General features: G+C 49.0%; 1 protein-coding gene and 1 long non-coding RNA gene across 4 annotated transcripts in view; one reads left to right on the forward strand and one right to left on the reverse strand.

Annotated features, from left to right (window-relative positions):
• Positions 1-18271, forward strand: part of FOXO3 (forkhead box O3) — an 80600-nt gene that overhangs the window by 40841 nt on the left and 21488 nt on the right. Inside the window, exons 1-2 of one of the 3 annotated variants that reach the window (XM_084515201.1) lie at positions 1516-1597; positions 1701-1776. The exons of the other annotated variants lie outside the window; for them this stretch is intronic. Coding sequence (XP_084371327.1) covers positions 1768-1776 — 9 coding nt within the window. The 5' untranslated portion in view covers positions 1516-1597; positions 1701-1767. Of the gene's footprint in view, positions 1-1515; positions 1598-1700; positions 1777-18271 lie in introns of those variants that run through there. 3 annotated transcript variants of the gene reach the window in all.
• LOC311434790 lies at positions 8552-10474 on the reverse strand. Its single transcript, XR_014691732.1, has 3 exons — positions 9484-10474; positions 9219-9364; positions 8552-9112 (listed from the first exon to the last, which is right to left on the reverse strand). It is a non-coding gene; the product is annotated as an uncharacterized lncRNA (long non-coding RNA).

Raw genomic sequence — 18271 nt, forward strand, 5'->3', positions numbered from 1 at the left:
TGCTTAGGAGGGTTCCTTAGTTTTTGCCGGAGTCGGTGATGTAAATGTTTTAACAGTTTTATTGTTTCAAACAAGAATCAGCTTCTCTGACTGTATCAAGCCTCAGTCATTTGTATGTATGTGTGAAGGTCAGCGGGCTTGTCAGATACCCTATCGTAAATCCTGTCACTAAATCAATTTCTTTTAATTAAAAAAATGCGCTGCTCTTCGGAAGAAGTGCCTCCTTTCATGGAGACAAAACCCATTACAAACCAGTGAAAACACAACGCCCACGAGCTCTCTGCTGCTCTCAAGGTGCCTGTTTGCTGCAGCAGGTGAGTTTTTTGGGTGTTTAAAACCTTGGTGGTCAGAAGGAGCTCCTCTTTCCCCTGCTCTGAAGGAAATGGCCCCTGTGGTGACAACATCACCTAACTTTGCAAGGTCAAACACAGAAGAAGCCAACAGCAGAAACCAGGTAGCCAAGCCAACAGGTGAGAGACGCCCAAGCCCCCTCCCTGCTCCCCCTGCCACGTTTGCACCAGCACCACACGCAGGTCTGACACAACGGCGAGGAGCAAGCCAGGATTTCTCATTCGTTTAGTAATTCCCTTGGGGTTATACTCTTAGATTACTTAATGACTTAGTGTATACCCCGTCTGGAAGATAAGCAGGCATAATTCATTGCAGGCAGGTCATTCATCCTGGGAGATAACCAGCAACTACGTGCCATAGGGAGCAGGGAGATAAAGATACTATACATCAGCAGCAGTAGTTCAAGGTTTCAACCTCTCCGCCTCCTTCTGTGACCCAGAAGTCATTTGCAGTTGATTATTCAGCCATTTGCTCTCTTTAGAGAGGAGTACACTGGCAGCACTAGTAGAAGTGAATGCATTTTCCTCTCTGCCCGTGCCTTTCAACACAGCCCTAGCAGATCTGTGCCTGGAAGTACGCGTCCTTGTGTAGCTTACAGGCTTTAGTGCTGGTTTTGAGAAGTTATTGTAAAATGTTCTCAGTTTTTCTGGAGTTATTTAAGTGGTGATGGCTGCTCATCTGCTTCTTGCAGTGCTGAAAGGGGGAGAGAGCAGGAGGTGCGTCGCTGGAGAGTGTGCAAAGTCTGTGCTCATGGCAGTGTGTAGCCCTGCACATGCTTGCACCTTGATAACTTCCAGTTTCAGTCCAAGAGAAGCTTTTAGGGGTCCAGTTTTGGCCATATATATGTTTCAAACTGAGGCAGAAAGATAGAAAGGGTGCATATTGCATAGTATATAGCATTACTTGGTTTTCCTGTAAAAATAAAATTATTTTCAGCGTCAGCGTTTACATTTTAAAATTGAACGAGTTGCATCGAAACATGCCGCTCCTAAGTCAGCAAATATTAGGATCAGACATCCAACGTGACCTCTCTCTAGTTAACATTCCCTCCTCCAAAAATCTGCAGCGTGTAATCAGAAATCAACATCTTGAGATACCCTGCGTGGCAAAGATAACGATTGACTCAGCAGGTATTTTATGATGACTAACTCTCGGCGAAATATTTTTTTCTCTCCACACACAGCAGAAGAAATAGCAAGTACAAGGCTTTTGATACGGACATGTGATGGCCGTGGTGTGATTCACAGTGTGTGATGTTGCTTTATTCGAGGATGAGGGAAGGGAGAGAAAGAGACTATTTGTGTTTGTTTGTTTTCTAATTACTCGAGCTGTTTTTTTCTTTGACTCAGCAACTGCGAACAGTACGTACTGTACTACTGTAACCGGCAGTCAGGGCTGGGAAGTCAAACGGCGGTGATGATAAAAGTAAATATCCTGCATCCTCAGAAGGGATTAGGAGGAGATGGAGGAATTAGTCTCGTTGTGGCTTTGTGTGGTGTTACGGTCCCTTTCTGCATCAGTGCTATTCGGTAGGTAATTTTCAGAACTGTATTAAGCGAGGTACTACAAACAAACGAGAAACTAGAGCAGTTTTATTTTCTCTAAATATTCTCCGTTTATGAAACCTACCTGGTTAGATGAAGGAAATATTGACCTTGCACCAGAAACCACTCCGCAAAGAAAATGAGTCTTTACTTCAGTAGTGCTTATGACTGATTTGGAGAGCGTCTGAAGAAAGGAGTGGAGAGTGAATGTCACTTGATTGCCATGAAATACCCCAAACCTTATGATGCTTGCCTGTCAGTCTGCATGCTACACATCAAAACTTCTGCTCTTTATGGCACTATTTGCTTGGTTGTCTTATTCAAAACAGTGTGAATTCTAGCTTCCAAGGCAAGCCCATACTACTTCTGAAGGTGCTAAGTAGCATTTGTGTTTTCACGTAGAGAAGCAAACTTGTAGTGGATTGCAAGGGATTCTCTCTGCAGGACCCCAAGAAGAATTTGCAGCCTGGTGACTGCTTTGTGCAAGAAGGGGTGCCCACTACTGCACTTGGTGTGTTTGCAAGTTTTGCCAGTCTGCTTCATTAATGCAAGATGTTCACGTGTCAGGTTATGTCAGGTTATACAAGGTTTTCTGGCTCTGTGGGGGAAGAGCCCCACTTTAGCCAGTCATTCACTGGGGTTAGCTGGGTGTGCATTTTAAGCTGGATGTCCAGACAGAAAAGTTGGTGTTGGTGGTCCCTGGGGAGCAAATTCCAGAGACTTTCTCTTTGAAAGAGCCACGGCCCTTCAATAACTGGGAATTGTAAAATGGTTACTGCTGTGTCTCACAGGCTAGAAGCCCTGCAAACCGTGTTCCTCCACTTTCTCAGGTGCTCTTCTGAGAAGTTGGAAGAGTTGAGGAGGTTTTGTGGGAAGACAGTGGGGGTGGATGGGCTTCCCACCCAGCTTTCTTGCATGAGCAACAGCTCCCGTCAGCTTCTTCCCAGAGGCTGTGACAGTTTTTGAATGCTTTACTCTATACTCTTGCTTCCAAAGCTCATGGCAGTACTAAAAAAACTTAAATGTGTCCTCTTGCAGCCTTTAATTACGTGATAAAAGCCATGTCTATTTTAAAGCCTATTCTTTTTTCTGGACAGTGTGACCTGTGGATGGCATTCTCTGGTAAAGGAATAGGACTTCACATTTGCTTGTGCTGTCTTTTCCCTGTTCCTTACCGTACTTTTTTTTCACTCCAGAATGGCTCTCTGTGATTGTAATTGCAGTAAGTACATTTGATAATACAGAAGTGACCTATTTTGAGCACAGTTCAGCTGGTTCAGCTGATTCTGCAGTTGCCTGTAGGGTTTGCTGGTGATGTTCGTCAGTTGCTCCTGGGCTCACAAAAGCCCAGTAGGGTAAGTATGGCCAGCATGACATGCAGGAGGCCAGGAAAGTTCAGGGTGGTGGAGGAGGATGGACCAGGCAGGTGTGAATGGGCTGAACCGAGTGCTATAAGGCAGGGTGGAAGCCTCTGGAGCAGATGGGAGGACCAAAACAGACCTCATAAATAACTGTTGGAGGTCCCTTGTACAGGTTGGTTGATACCCCAGTGACATGGCCAGACATTGTGCCAAATACCGTGCTCACCAGTGAATGTGTGATACTGCTAGCATCTGAGGAATGTGCTCAGGTATTAAAAATGAGATGACCTGGGACCCGTGACCATAAGCAGATGACCTGGGGCCCATGACCATAAGCACCATTTGCAGCACGAGGCCTGGTAGCTGCATTATAGAATGGTTCTTGAATATGGCTTTTTTTTTCCTGAGTTTGGTCCCAAACCAGAGGTGAAATAATGGCAGAATTTGCTTTCTTAGAAGCTGCAGTCACCTCCATGCTCATGAAGATTCAAGGTGCAGTTCTTTGGACTAGAGGCTGGGTATAGATGTATGTCTGTAGTGCTTGCCTTTTTTTTTCCCCCCTTAAATCTCACAGAAGACACCGTGAAGTACTTCCTCACTCTTCACTGCAAAGTACTTTAATACCTATCTTTCATCTAAACCTGACTCAAAATGTGAAAGTTAGCATTACTGATTTCAAACGAGATGAATCCAGGTATGTCTATCATAAAGTGGATCTTTAAATTTTACGGCTCTTGGAGGGCAGCTTTTGGGAAGATTAACAAGTCAAATTCAGTAAGACAAAATGCGTAGAGAAGCCAAGTTCACGCCACTGTTTAGGGACAGATTATTAAAGATTGCCACTAAAGGTTTTAGAAGATAAGCACATTACACAGTGATACGGCATATCCAGCAATTAGTGCTAATCATACACTGCTTCAGTTTGTAGCGAGGCTGGACATGTGCGAGTGGCTTTCTTCAGATGAAAATTAAAACGTTAAAAATAAGTTAGGATAATCTGTACTCGCATATCACAGTCTGGGTGCATTACAGGGAGTTAAAAATAACTGAGTTTTTAAACTCCGTAGTGAGAAGTTAACATCTTGGACTTAAAAAAAAAAAAAAAAAAAAAAAAAAAAAAAAAAGAAGAAACACAAGGGAAAAAAACAGATTCAAGAAGTGTAAAGGGCCTTGTTTACCAAAATACGTAGACATGTAATTAAGTTCATCTTTCTTCAGAAAAGCAGGCGAGCACCTGCTTAAATCTAAATGTGCTTAAGTAGTGTTTACTTCAAGAAACACTTAAGCATGTTTGAAGTTAATCATACACACAAAGATCTTCCGAGTGAAGCCTTGCCTACAGACAAAGGGAGAAAGGTGCTTCACAACTCCAGGATGATTATAGGTGTGCGCCGCCGTGCTGATTTCGGAACCTGGAGGAAGTTGGTGCCCAGATCTAATTGAAAGTCAATGAGCCTGCAGCATCTAATTGTCTGAGGTCCCTCTGAAAGCCTCGACCTCTTTTAAATGCTGACAAACGAGCAAGGTGCTGGCTCCGACGAACTGATTTCGCAGCTCACCAACGCCGCGTTGCGCCCCAGATGCTCGGCGTTGAGGATGTGTTTCTCCAGTGCTGCCAAACGCTGGTGCTGCTTTCCAGATTTTTGTGAACTGAAAAAAAAAAAAGGCATCAATCCCAGCGTGTTTACATGTAGGTATCGCCCGACTCGCAGGTTGCTCCCATCGACAAGTCTTGCATAACGGGGCCTGCGGGATCTCCGAGACGGCCTTTGTTTTTGTTATTAAAGATGACTGGCAGCAATATGCCCTTGGAAAGTTTGCATACTTCTCCATTCGCTCTTCCACTTGCACGTAGACAAGTAGAGCCCAACTCGCGCAGCAGCCTGTCACATGCGATTTGTATTCTTTGTTTGAGAAGCAGCTCGTAGACAAAAACCCGTTTGCTTCTCCCTTTTGTTGCATTAAGCCATTACCGAGGGGATTTCAGAAGCACAAATGAGTTAGGCACCTGATTTCTGCTGACTTGAGTAGGAATCAAGGCACCTGCCACAGGCCTCTGGTGACTGAAAATCTCCCTACAGGCTTTGGCTCGCCGAAAGCTTCTTCATTTCATTTGGAAAGGGATGAATAAGCAGCACGTGTTCTTTGGGGGATGATGGCCTCGTCTCGTTAGAGCTCTTAGCATGCACACTACACGAAATCCAGCCGTAAATGTTAGGGCAGCTTTGCCACGGCTTTTCTGCAGTCACCTACCTCTGTTGCAGCAAGCGGGGCAGGCGGCCAGGGCTTTCTGCTGGGCTGCCTGTCGCTTGCTTTTGTTAGACCTTTTCCACGTTGTCTCCTGTACCATCAAAGTGTGATTTCTCAGTGACTTTTTGATTAACCCTGGTTATTATATTTTTTTGGGAGGGGGGGTGGACCGTTCAGCTGCAGAAGGAGTTTGCAAGCGCTGGAGCAACACAGCGGCGCAGGTAATAGCAGGCTTTGCATAGCTAGTAGGTTTCAAAAGCTGATACCAAAGACTGTTTTTAAACAGGGAAGCACTTTGAAGGAAACTGAAAGCGTTTCGCATGGTGCAATCTGCACGTCCTATCTCACATCTTTTCCTGTCTCTATACACTAGCCAATCCTTGCTAGGGCATAAGCACCAGAAAAGCTTAATTTTCCCTAGATGCTGTTATGTTTCAATCGGGGCAAGTTAAAACGTTTAATAATTTAAAATTGCGCATGCAGCCTAATTGGGTTTCTGGTTTGCTCTCTGCGGCTGAGTTTCCAGCCCCGTGCTTAGAGCTGCCCTGGCGCGGAGGGGCACGCTCTGCCCCTGCTCTGCCCCCACACACGGGTCAGGAGGAAAGACCAGGACCTGTTGTGCTATTTATTTATTTTTAACTGCTTATTTATTTTTAGCTGCTTGTTTTCTGAGCTGCAGGTTCGGGGCTCCCAGAGCTAAGGCAGAGGTTAATCGCTGCCGCCTCGATTGCCGCGGCACAGCCGCTCCTGCACCTGAGTCCCCTGGGAGCAGCGCTGAGAGCGGCGGCTGCTGCCCCATTTGCTTTCGCGTGACACCCACAGAGTTCATCTGTTTCACCGCTTGCTCGCCTGCACTTCTCGAACAATGTATGCTGTGTGCATTGTTCGTTTTTCTGGCTGTCACTCAAGCAGAAAGCCAACTTTTTGCACTTGAAGCCAAAAGCGAGAGAAGTATTCTCGCCATATTCGTAATTAGTCTCGGTAATGAGTTAACCCGTTGAATACCTCTTGCAAAGTACGCTCGGTGGAAGGGGAAGGATTGAAAAATTGTTGTAGTTTAGGCACGTACTGAAATTTAAGTACTTCTACTTTACTGGATGATGCATAGAAACTCCAGGCAGTAAGAAATACAGGGGAACTCGCAGTGAGATCTTGAGCAGTCATTAGTGTGGATGATTCTGATACATAGATTAATGCACAACAAATAATACATGTTCTGGTTTTTGAGCCAAGGCTATAATTCAGCTAAGAGGCTTGCACATAGTACAAACGAAGGCAGCATCAAAATTGGCTCCCTTCTCTTTTATTTGTACAGCTTCTTTCGAACCTTTCCTCCCGTCCTTTATTGGGCTCTCTAAGAAAGAAACACACAAAAGGCTAGTGGGTATAACCTGTGATTTTCGTGTCATTCTGCTTATTTATACAGGACTGCTTTTCACCACTTCTATGTCTTCAGTGGAAAGGGGCTTGGCAGCAGCACTGTGAGTCCTAGGAAAGGTGCTGCCATTCAGTTGGCAGGGCAAGGGAACACTGCAAAGCGTATTACAGGCATGTAATATCCCTCATTACAATCACGAGCGCGAGGATATTAATGTTGTGACATGTGAATTATTATTTTGCAACGCCAGTCACTGCCAGCATCCTCTGTTGCGCTGGCTGTGGGGAGCAGCATGTAGGGCCGAGACAATAAATTATCAGGGAAGAAAATAAAGCGGGTTGCAAGCGTTTCCCGTAACACACTGTTTGTTTTCACTACAGCATTTTTTGGTAGTTCTGACAAAAGCGGCGCAGTAACGCTGATTTTGGTGCAGAGTTTTTTGGGAGGAGAGCGCAGCACGAGGGCCCTTCACCGGGATCGCTAATGACAGGGCGCAGTAGCCTCACCGCTGCCTTATTAGCGCAATATTAAGGACGTGCTCGGTGGAGGCTCCATCAATAGCACTGCCAGCTCTCCACATGCAGCAGGAGCAAGGTCTCCATTAGGACCTTGACTCACCGGGCGGCGGGGTGAAGCTCACACCTCGTCCTCGCTGGTGGAGGTTCACCCCGGAGGGAAGGCGGGCGGCGTTGGCCCCGTCAGCCCAGCCCCGAGGGCTGTGCCGGGGCCGGACGGCTTCGTTTTGTGGATAGGACAGGAGACATAGCCTGATCCTGTGGGTGGGGATCAGGGCTGGAGGCTGCCCACGGGGCGTGATGGAGGAGTTCACCGGGCTGTGCTGGTGGGGTGCTGTCTGTCCCCGTCCCACAGGCTGTCCCTGCTGTCTGTGTGCCCAACTAATGCCATTAATGTGGGGTTTTGGGGCTTGCCTTGTGTGGTCCCATGGTCTGACCCACAGGTGCATCCTCTGGGGACGTGGCAGTGGCTCCTCACAGCGCCCACACCATCATGGCCTCCACGTGTAGGCCTCGGCCAGCACGGCTGGGCTCCCGTCTCCTTGCCCGCCTGCCTGCTTGTGTCCCCTTGGCTCTGGCCTCTAATCCCGGCTTGAAATTTCAAATATTGACCAAGTTCATTCTTGACTGCTTACAGCTGCAGAAACCGGGCTCCGATAAGGCTGTGTTTAATGAGGATATTGGTGGTAAAGAGCTTTGCTGGCTAGACAGAGCTTTGCCTTGCTGAGCTGCGCTGCGGTGGGCGAGGAAGAGGAGCTCCCCCTGCTTGGGCAGCATGGCAGCAGGTAGAAAAACCGGGGGGCAATGCCTCTTTCTCCCCCTGAGAGTTACCCCACAGAGCCTTTTCACAGCAGCTGTGAGCAGCACGAGCAGCCAGAGTAAACGTACTGCTGCGGAGAGCCTTAACTCTTCAACAAATGCCAAAAATAAAAGCAGCTTACCTTACTTTTTCCACCTTACATAGCAGTTTCCAACCACATCAAGTGAAACATCTAGGTGGGTGTATAGTGTTTATCATCACTGAGTAATACACGTTACATTAACTGGGACGTGTGTTTTGTTCCTGGCTACTGCTTTTAAAATGGTTTTTAGTGAGGGCAGGAAAAATGATTGAAGCTAGATTGTCGCTTTATAGATAGCAAGGTGTTCCTGTTTTGGGGAGGAGAGCTAGGAAAGTAATACCTTTATTTAAAAAAATAATCCTTCCACTACAGTTGTAAATAGACTGCAAGACAGGCAGTGGACAGACGTACAGAATCCAGTGGTGCAGGTCTGCTTTCTGTAAGAGATGCTGTAAGAGTGGTTTTCCGCTCACATTCATCTGCAGCAATTGTGTCTTCCAGGATCTGAGAATTGTTTACATAGCTGACAGCAAAATTTTCTACCCAAAGCAACAAAAAATTGCAAACAGAAGCTGTGCTTTTTTCCCCCACACTCTCTCTTGTATTTGCTCTGCAAGCCTCTTCCCGGTGAGAGGTGCACTCGAAGGTGGGAGCTACCCAAGCTGAGGAGGAGGGCACATGGGATGCAGGCTGTGGCTGAGCATCCTTACCCAGGGTGGCAATTTGGGGAGCAAGGAGGGCTGGAGACCACTGAGGGGGCAGCACAAATGGTGCTGCTGGTGCAACGATGCTTTGTAAATGAAGGGGCTTCTGTCCGCTCCGTAAAATCAGGGTGAGGTGAAGACTGAGTCTACTGTTTTTTTTCCAGTCTCTGGAAGTTAGAAATGCACTGAATATAGACCCAGAGGATATGCAGGAGCTAGGGTGAGGGGAGTGCTGCTGCATCTGGAGATGCTGGACAAAGAAAACCTTGTTACCTTGCGGCACTTCAGCCTTTGATGCATTCATTTTAGTCACAAGATGTTCAAGTTTAACCAGGGGTTGGCAGCCAGACGGACCGTGAGGCAGCTCACAGAGTGAGTCAGTCTAGGCGAGAGTGGAGAGTCATCCACATAAAGGTAACCTATTAAAACATTTTCACAGAAAGTTGTGCTTTTTTTTTTTTTTTCCATCCTCTCCAGGTTTTCATGTTTTTGTAGTAAAATCTTGGGTTTTCATTCCTGTTAGTTTTCCAGTTGATACCTTGCTTCCTGCCTGCCCTGCCACCCAGTCGCATCCCCACCTCCTCAGAAGAGAGATGGGGGCATTTTGTTTGCCTGACCCATAGCGCAGCCATTCTTGATGGTCAGATAACCTCGCCTTTTTGAGGAGCTGTCGGGCAGAAGTACAGTCAGCATAAAAACTTGCAGCAATGTCTCTGTGTTTCTTCACCACTTCCCCGCTCCCCGTCTCCAGCTGCAGCAGCTGTACTTCCTTTTGTCGGGTCCCAGACACCCTTTTGCCTCTTTGAGGACTGAAAAGCAGCTGTAAATTTAAGGCACGCAGTTGGCTGCCCGTGGCTTGGTGTGGCCCCGGTTCTGTAGTCGGGCAGAGTCTTCAGGAACAACTGTTTGCTTGCCTTTCTTTCTAGAAAGTTGTGGCCTTCGGGCTGCATCACATGGTGGTGTTTTTCTCCCTAAAAAATAGGGGAGAAAAGAAGTCCATTTGTTTATGCCAGATTTTCTCAGACGGAGACAAATGGGAAACTTTCTGCTCTAAACTAGGGTAGAGACATGCCTTTGATTGAGGTTTATCGGTTTGTTATCTTGTCATTTGATGCCAGTTTAATTACTGTAGAAGCGCCACAGTGAGGAGCTAGTGATTTTTTTCTGAAGTAAGAGAAACAAAAAAGAAGGATTAAACAGTTTACTATCTAAGGCTAAAATTGCAGGTATCCAGCACTTCATCTGCTTCATTGGAAGAGAAACCTTTGGTGCTCTGAAACAAGCCTCATGTCTGGGACAAGCTGGGGCCACGGGGAGCCTCGACTGCCAGCTTTGGCATCTGGGATGCCCGAAATGGGGCAACATGGCTCGTCCTGCTCTCCATCCCTCTCTTCTTTGCCCTCTCTGCCAGCATGGCGCTCCTCTCCTGTAGGGGATGGAGAGGGTGTGCTGGGCTGTTTACTGTAGGGCTCTGTGGGGCTGCTTTAATAGCAAAATAGTTAAAAAAAAAAAACAAAAACAAAAACAACCAGGCAGGCAAGACGGTGGCTGCTGGTAAAATGACTCTGGGAAGATGCCTCAGGGGGGATTAAGATACAATGCCTGAGCTATTAACTGGGAAGATCCTACCTCCTCAGCTCCAGTTTGTTTTGCCAGTGCTGAGAAGGAACAGATCAAAGGCGCTATAAACGGTTAAAAAAATCTCTCCAGGCAGAAAGGAGGCAGTTGTTTGGGAGCTGCTCGCTGGGAGCAGACACCTGCCCGCCAGTCTGCAGGAATCCCAGCTTCTCGGCAGCTCCCGAAACATGTGGTGGTGCAGGACCCGGCGAGGAAAGACATATGTCCCTTATTGCATCGGGTTTGGGAAACATTATGCCACCTCCTTTCTGTTAGAGGTAAACCTTGTGGAAGCTGTTTCGTGATGCTGCCGGCAGCCAACAGGCCCCGGGGACCCCGAGTGCTGCCCTGTGGGGTCCCCGAGCCCTGCAGGCACTTTTGGAGGGATGCAGCTGTGGCAGGGAGCCTGAGCATCGCTGCTCACCGTGTTGGTGTGAGCTGCTCCAGCACACCCCGGGGCAAGCCACAAATCCCTGCTGGGCAGGAGGGTGCTCAGGGGCTCGGCAGGTAACGCTGCCTTCCTCCCACAGAGCAGCATCCTTGGCAGGAGGTGGATATGGTCACGGATAGAAGTTCAGCCCTCAGATTAAGGCCTGTAGCTCCAGGGGGGGCTGGGCGTGCTGAGCAGTCTCCTTTGCAATCCATCGTGTCTTCTCTGAGGGTTTCCAAAATCAGAGAAATCCATCTCCTCCTCTGTGTCAGGCACAGTTCTCCCCTCACGACCCTGACTTCTCCACAGCAGGACCGGGGCACGGTGTGACGGAGAAACCTGCGGCCGAACCTGCCTGAGGCATGATGTGAGGCGAATTTCAGAGGCATAAGCTCTTCCCTTTCCATCTCTTTCCTGCCACACGTCGCTTCTCGCCGTCAAGTTGTTTGCTCGGCTGGACGGCAGCATCCTCTGGCTGGTGCTATCTCCGCGGGCCCATATGGTCCTGCTGATAGCGCGCCCCGCCTCAGAGCCGGGGGTGGCGGCGGCCCCAGGCAGGAAGAAATGGGCTTGCGAGCGAGGCTCTGCACATCCCATCTGCCCAGGGGAAGCACCAGTCGGCTCTTATCGCCCACGAGGTGTAGAAATCGAGTTAGCAGGCGAGTCGATGGCCGACATCAGCACTCGGGGCGAGGTGATAACCCAGGGCCCCTTGCGGGCGGCGCTCCTTGTGTTGGTAGTGAGGGCTGCTGTGGAAAGGGAAACCCGGCAGTGCACTTCTGCTTCCATCTCGCTTTCCCCCGCCTTTCCTTCGTGCTCAAAACGTTGTTCTCGCTGTCATTCGGGGCAAGAGGAGCGGAGCCTGTCCTTGCTGTGGAAGCAGAGAAGGCTTTGCCCTGTTATTTCATGAAGCGCGTTGTTGTGACACACCGCCCGGCTCCTCGCATCACTCAGTGCTTCATTAGTCTGTCACTGTACGAGCGTATTAAATGACAAGCTAAAAAAAAAAAAAACAACACACAAGACGGCACAACGGGCCATTAAAATTCATAGAGGATATCAAATATTCAAAGTTAAGGGCTGCAAAAAGCAGCAGTTTGCTGTAAAGACCCATACCTGGGGTTGCACAAATGGAGCGAAGAACTGGGAATCCCGGCGGCCAGCTGCTTCCAGTGTGTTTTCCACATGATTAATTACCTTCAGTGCTAACCTGCACATGTTCGGCTGTAGTTTTAGCTCCCAAATATTTGGGCCATGTTAAGCCTTTGCTAGAAGGACAGTCCCCGGCCTCCTCTACCCCAGTCTGTAATAGGTAAGTTTTTTGAGGCTTCTATCTCCAACATTTCTAAAACCAATTCCTTCTTGGAATCCAGTCGAACATGAGGAGAGCGAGGTGCTGATCAGGTGAAGTCACACTGAAGTCCTGCACCGCATCCCGCCGGCTGTCAGTACCAGCAAGTGTTGCTACGTACCGCGGGGAAGGTGATACCCCAGCCTCTCCTCAGGGCCTGAAAGCTCTCATTTCAGCACTCCCTGGGCCTCCGTTACCTGCTGACGTGTGTCCCAGGCTTCTCCTTGCAGTTTTACATGCTGGGACAGCAGTGAAAGTGTTCACATCGCGTCCTGCAGGATGCTGAATTTCTCTGTTCGCTTTTCCTCAAAGCAGTGGTGGGGGTGTGCCACATCTGCTGTGTGCTTTTTATTTCACCCCATGCTCAGGAAAGGGTAGATCCCCCTCCTGATGAGCATGTGACAGCCATTAATACAAGACTTTGGCTTTGTGTTACCACCTGAGCTCCTCTGGTGTCAGGCCGACCTCTCTCGCTCTGTCCCGGGGATCTAGGAGCCGTCCTGTCCCCATTTCATGCCACTGCGTGCTGCTCCGGCCCTGCCAGCTGGCTCCTGCCCCAGCAAGGACAGAGCAGCAGGAGCTGGGCTGCCCCTCTCCCTGCTTCGTCCCGAGCTGACCCCCACCCACTGGGGTCTGGTGGTGCCGGGAGCGGGACGAGAGCGGCGTGCTCAATGCACCGGGTCGTGCCAGAGCGCCTTGGCAGCCGTCCCCCGGTCTGTGTGCGTGCAAAGCGGATTACTCGCGGCCTTTGTCTTCGTTTTGCTACACTTGTAAGCAGAACGTGTGAGCCCCGGCTTCGTCTTTGGCGGCGGTGGATCGGAGATACGATCCTGTCGCTGTACAATGCCTCCTTTTTCTGTCAGGTCGTGTGGTTGCAAACAGTAGGGTGTCAGGTTCTAGCGCTGTCCTAATCCCAGGGCAGAGCGGGGAAGGAGAGGGGGCAAGGCAGAAGAAAGCGTGCCCTGCTGCCCCAAGCCATGCCACCGGTTCGAGGCACTGTTATTCCCAGGGACTGCTTTCCAAGCATGTCTATCATCCCAAAATACAGCGGTGAGCCAGAGCGAAGTGACATGTACGTGCACGTAAATAGTGGAGTAAGTAAGTTTTGCCTTTCGCCAAATAAAAAAATAAATCTGGATGTGAAAAGGAGTGGAGGAAAAAAAAAAAAAAAAAAGGGCAGAGTACCAAACTGCGGCTCATTCAAAGCAGCTTGGGAAAATATCTTGAGGTAGCCTTTCCTGAAAGCCTTTGAAATTCAAACCGTGGACTCTTGCCTCCTGGCGCACAGACCGATTCCTCCTCCTGGAAGACTGTGACTAACAGTTGCCCTTTCTCTCCCTCTTTTCAATACCCTTGAATCACAGAGCTTGCAGTTCTGCTTCCCTTGGTTCAGCTCTGAAGCCTTAAGGACTGTGTCAGGGCAGCGAAGAGAACAGCAAGTACTGGACGCAGGGGAAGGCAGAGGGAGGACGTTGCCCTGTCTTCAGGCCCTCATCCTGCAAATCTTTTCTCCTGCAGAGGGTCAGGCAGGTTTGGGAAGGTGGGCACAAGCACCCGTGGCCTTCCCAGGGGCTCCCTGATGGTGTAGGACTGTTCCCTGCGTGCCGTGTGCCCCGTGGGCTCCCCTGCACCGTGCCTCTGTCCCACCAGGATGCAGCAGCTGGCTGAGCTGGCAGCTGCTGCAGATGCAGGGAAACGCCGGTCCCTCAGCTGCTCCCTCCCACTTCCTTCCCCGATGTCAGCGGGGACGCTTGTCCGGCTGAAACCTCACGTCTGCCACCAAAAGAGCACACCCAGAGGCCGTGCTGCCTCCCCGTCTCTCCCCGTGTCGCGGGAGGAAAAAAAGCCTCGACGGAGATGGGTTGTGCGGGGTCATCCCGTAGTACCTGCAGTGATGGCAACGCTTGGTGGCTGAAGCATTTGATTTGTTAACCTTAGAAAAGGATGCCATTAAACACTGTATTTAGCTCCTCAGGGGAAGCAGCCTAGTTTCTCCTTCGTTTTCCTTTTCTCATCCCGGTTTTAACATCAGTGACTCAGCTGTCACTCCGCTTCCGAAGGACCGCTGGGGTTATAACTGCGGTTGGACAGCACCGGGAACCCACTTCTGCTGGAAAACAATTAATATGGTCTATTTTCACCTCAAAGATAGAAAACTGCTAGAAGGTTTTCATTAACTTTTGCAAGCTTTGAAACTTGCCTATGGAAAAAATTGGAAACAAAGATGTGTGCCTGTCCCCATAAGCATTTGCCACTCACTGCTCCTTTCTTTTCTGCCCTCATCTGCTCAGCTGCAACTCCAAGGGCCTTGTTCCTTAGGTGCCTTTATTATGAAAATGATACCTGGCGTGCTTAGGAGGCCTGGCATTCTTGAGCTGTGAATAATGCGAACAGAGTCATAGAGCAAATAGCGATGAACAACGGCACCGTCATTCTTAGCATTGTCCTTTTAAAATCCACCCATGTCTTGGCCACGTAGGTGTGAAAAAAGGACTTATTTTCAAGCGATGGAGCTCCACTAACATAAGTCACTAACGCCACTTGCTGTATCCCATCCCAAACAGGTCTTGAAACCCATTGCCCTCATGTCTCCACAGTCGCCTCTGAAAAAAAGCCCAGTCCGGAGCGATACAAACTCAAAGTCCCCATCGTGGCCGAGCGTTGGCTTCAGGATGTGTGACTCACAGGTGCAGGTTCAAGTTGGGAACATGAAAGGGCTCCACTCATCCTTCTGCTATTCGGGCCCTGCTGTCGGGGCGGGGTGCTAAGAAAGCACGGGGAGGTGCCGGAGCGCTCGGACCCGGCCTGGCTGTGTGCTCAACGTTTAGCACCTGCGACTGGGATCATAGCGTTGGCAGCGACGGTAGCTTCCCGGATTAGGTAAAGAGCTTAAAAAATGACAGAGATTTTCATACCTGCACATTTACCTCAATTCTGAGGTTTCTGGGATGGTGCTGCTGCCAGTTACGTGTGAAACAGGAATGTCCTGCTTGCTGTAGCAAAGGACTGATTCATTGGCAGCATAATAGGTGTCATCTTGCCTTTTGTCAGCTCCTGAGGTGTACTTTGCCCCTGCAATGAACAGAAAATAAATTAAAAAAAAAAAAATCCAGTAAAACCAGTAACGTGCAAGTCATCCGAGTGAGCTGAGGTCCGGTTCAAACAGAGTTAGGTCAGGCTGAGATGAACCTGAAAGGGTGGAAGGAGAGCTTGGTGTGAGCGAGGACGAGCTCCCGGGATGCTGCCGTGCCCCGCGAGGCGCAGGGAGGGACCTTCCCAAAGCAGGCACAGAGCCATATCGCAGTCACCCAGGCTGGGGGAGGCAAATCAACTTTTAAGGCTCTAGAAAGCTTTTTTTCTATAGTAAATAAAAGAAAAATCAAATTGTGGAAGAACGCAGGCAGGGCACCGCAGCATGGCAGGCTGAGCCCTGTGCCTCTGCTGAGTTTTTGGCAGGGCTGTTTTGGGGGCTGGGTGTCCCTGAAGGGCTGCTGATGCAAACCCGTGGTGTAAAACTGGTGAGAAGATGGATATTTTTGTCTGTCCATTTCATCTGGCGTAGCATGAGCTTTGTATTTGCAGAAAGCAAAGTCTGTGTGATTTTTCAAGGTATATTCCTAAGTGTTCAAAGTATGTTCCCCAACACTGAGGGAGAAGCTAGGAAACCGTAAGAAACAGAGAAGGAAAAGGCTTAGGGGGACTTGTATTCTCTAGCCTATACCCGGGATGAAACAAGAACCCACATCAGAACCCATCAAAAGGAAAACTGATGACTTTGTACCTTCCCAAAGTATTAATATTTCATGGCTACCATTATGTTCTGAAGAGCGCACGGCTCGTATGTTTGTTGGTAGCACCACGGCTGCCCGGCGAAAGAGAAGACCCCCGTTCTTCAGGCTGCTCTGTTCCCTCACCCTAATTTGCAGCCCATCCTTTCACACTGGTGCTGACTCTGGATTTTGGGAGGTACAGCTCTGCTTTGTCACCCAGCCTGACGTCCCCAAGGGCCGCTGCCCCAAAAGCCAGAGCCAGACCAGGTGCCTTCAGGCACATCCCTTGCGTCCCCTGTGCCCAGGGGTGCGGAGCAGGAGCCCGTGTCCCTTCCCCGTGCCAGTTGCCAGCTGAAGTGCATCGTATTTTAAAATGCACTTACTTGTTTTTAATCAGATAATGTCTACTGGTTCGATAATAAACTAATTACGTGCTTAAAATAGCGCGGGAGAGGGGTCCTGTTTCAGATTAGTCACATAATAGAGGTGCCCAGGGCTGTTCTGGAGGTTGCTTGAAGGCTTTCTCGTGCGAGAAGGTCTCGTGTGCCTGCTCCAGCTTTGAAGGGCTTACTCAGGCCTGGTCAAACTCGGTTGGCCGACAGCGTATCAGATCTGTTCCTCTAATCAGTCACATGTTAGGCAGAACTGTCACCAGATTTGCAATTTAATAGGTGCAGCTCAACACTTCCAATTAATGCAGGCTGTGTACTTAGCGATCTATCATTTCAGAGCTGTGTCACTTCAGAGCTGGCACTCGGCAGAGCCGCCTGCGAGACAGCGCTGTGCTTTGCTAAGGCAACTCACCCGGACTTTAGTTGCATTTCCCAGGCTTAGCAAGCGTTCAAAAAAATCAACACATAGCTGCAGAAACCTCTAAAACAAATCACAGAAGGGCTGAGGTGGGCAAGGACCTCTGGAGGCCACTTGCTCCAACCCCTGCTCAAGCAGGGGCACCCAGAGCTGCTTGCCCAGGATGTGTCCAGGGGGCTTTTGAAGATGTCCAGGAAGCCTCTCTGAGCAACCTGTGCTCCTTCACTCCGTCACCCACACAGCAAAGTGCTCAGAGGGAGCCTCTGTGTTTCTCTTTGTGCCCATTGCCCCTGGGCACCGCTGAATTGTGCATAAATACAGATTTATAATAGGTGATTCAGCATCGACGGGCTTTTGTGTGATCTTCCCTGGGAAGCTGCTATTTTTAGTGAATTATTATAAGCGGTAACATCACTCCCATTTATTTATAAAGGCACGAAAGAACACCCATACACGTTTCCAAATAGTCGATGTGTAGTAGCGGCCATATGCTGAGAGTGAGCAGAAACACAGCCTCGGCACCCTGGTTTCCACAACCCTGCGTGGGGGTTTTGCTGGGACCTTTGCATCTAGGAAACAAAAAGCAGAGGGGAAAGTTCTTCTTCTAGTTAAGAGAAACAAACCCAAAGGCTTCAGGGTGGAAGCCTGCCTCGCAGTGAAATTGCATCGTTTTCATTGAGGTCTCACTCAGTGACCACTGAGGTTTGGGAAGACTCTCCCGTTAGCTTCAGCAGCTGCTGGATCGGGTGCACAATGAAAATAGGAGCTATTTTTATGAAAGATACCAAGTGGATGATATTCGGATTGATGAGGTCGCGTGTGCTTGCACATCTCCTAGGGCTCCTGGTGGAACAGAGGAGAAGAAGTGCATCGGTGCCCTACCAGAAGTGCTCTACAAATACAGGGTGATGCCATTTCCAGAGTCAATACCATGGAAACAATTGAAATGCCAGGGTTATCCTTAAAAAAAAATAGAGAAAAAAAAAAAAGGTTATCTGTGTGTGTCCATCATGGCTTTTTTTATGCAACCCCTTGCTTTTAAGGTCCCTTAAAAAACAGTAAGTGGCGACGTTTTTTGGTTTTACCAATTGTGTTTGTGTGGCAGTCAGGCCCGCACTGATGTGCCTTGGGATTTTCATGAATTCAGCACCTTGCAAGATCAATGTCTGAAAGTAAATTCCTGCTCTTAATTAAGTTCAACCCTTTGATTGAAATTAATTGCGTTCTTTAATTTTGTGCAGACACGGTACAAAGCAGGTGGAAAGGGATGAAAAAGGAGGCTCTTGACAAGGTGCCTTTAGCAACTCCCGATGCTGCCGTGTGGTTCTGGAGCCTTAATCCCATTTTA

The sequence above is a fragment of the Aythya ferina genome (genome assembly GCF_964211825.1).
Source record: "Aythya ferina genome assembly, chromosome: 3".
Taxonomy (NCBI): domain Eukaryota; kingdom Metazoa; phylum Chordata; class Aves; order Anseriformes; family Anatidae; genus Aythya; species Aythya ferina.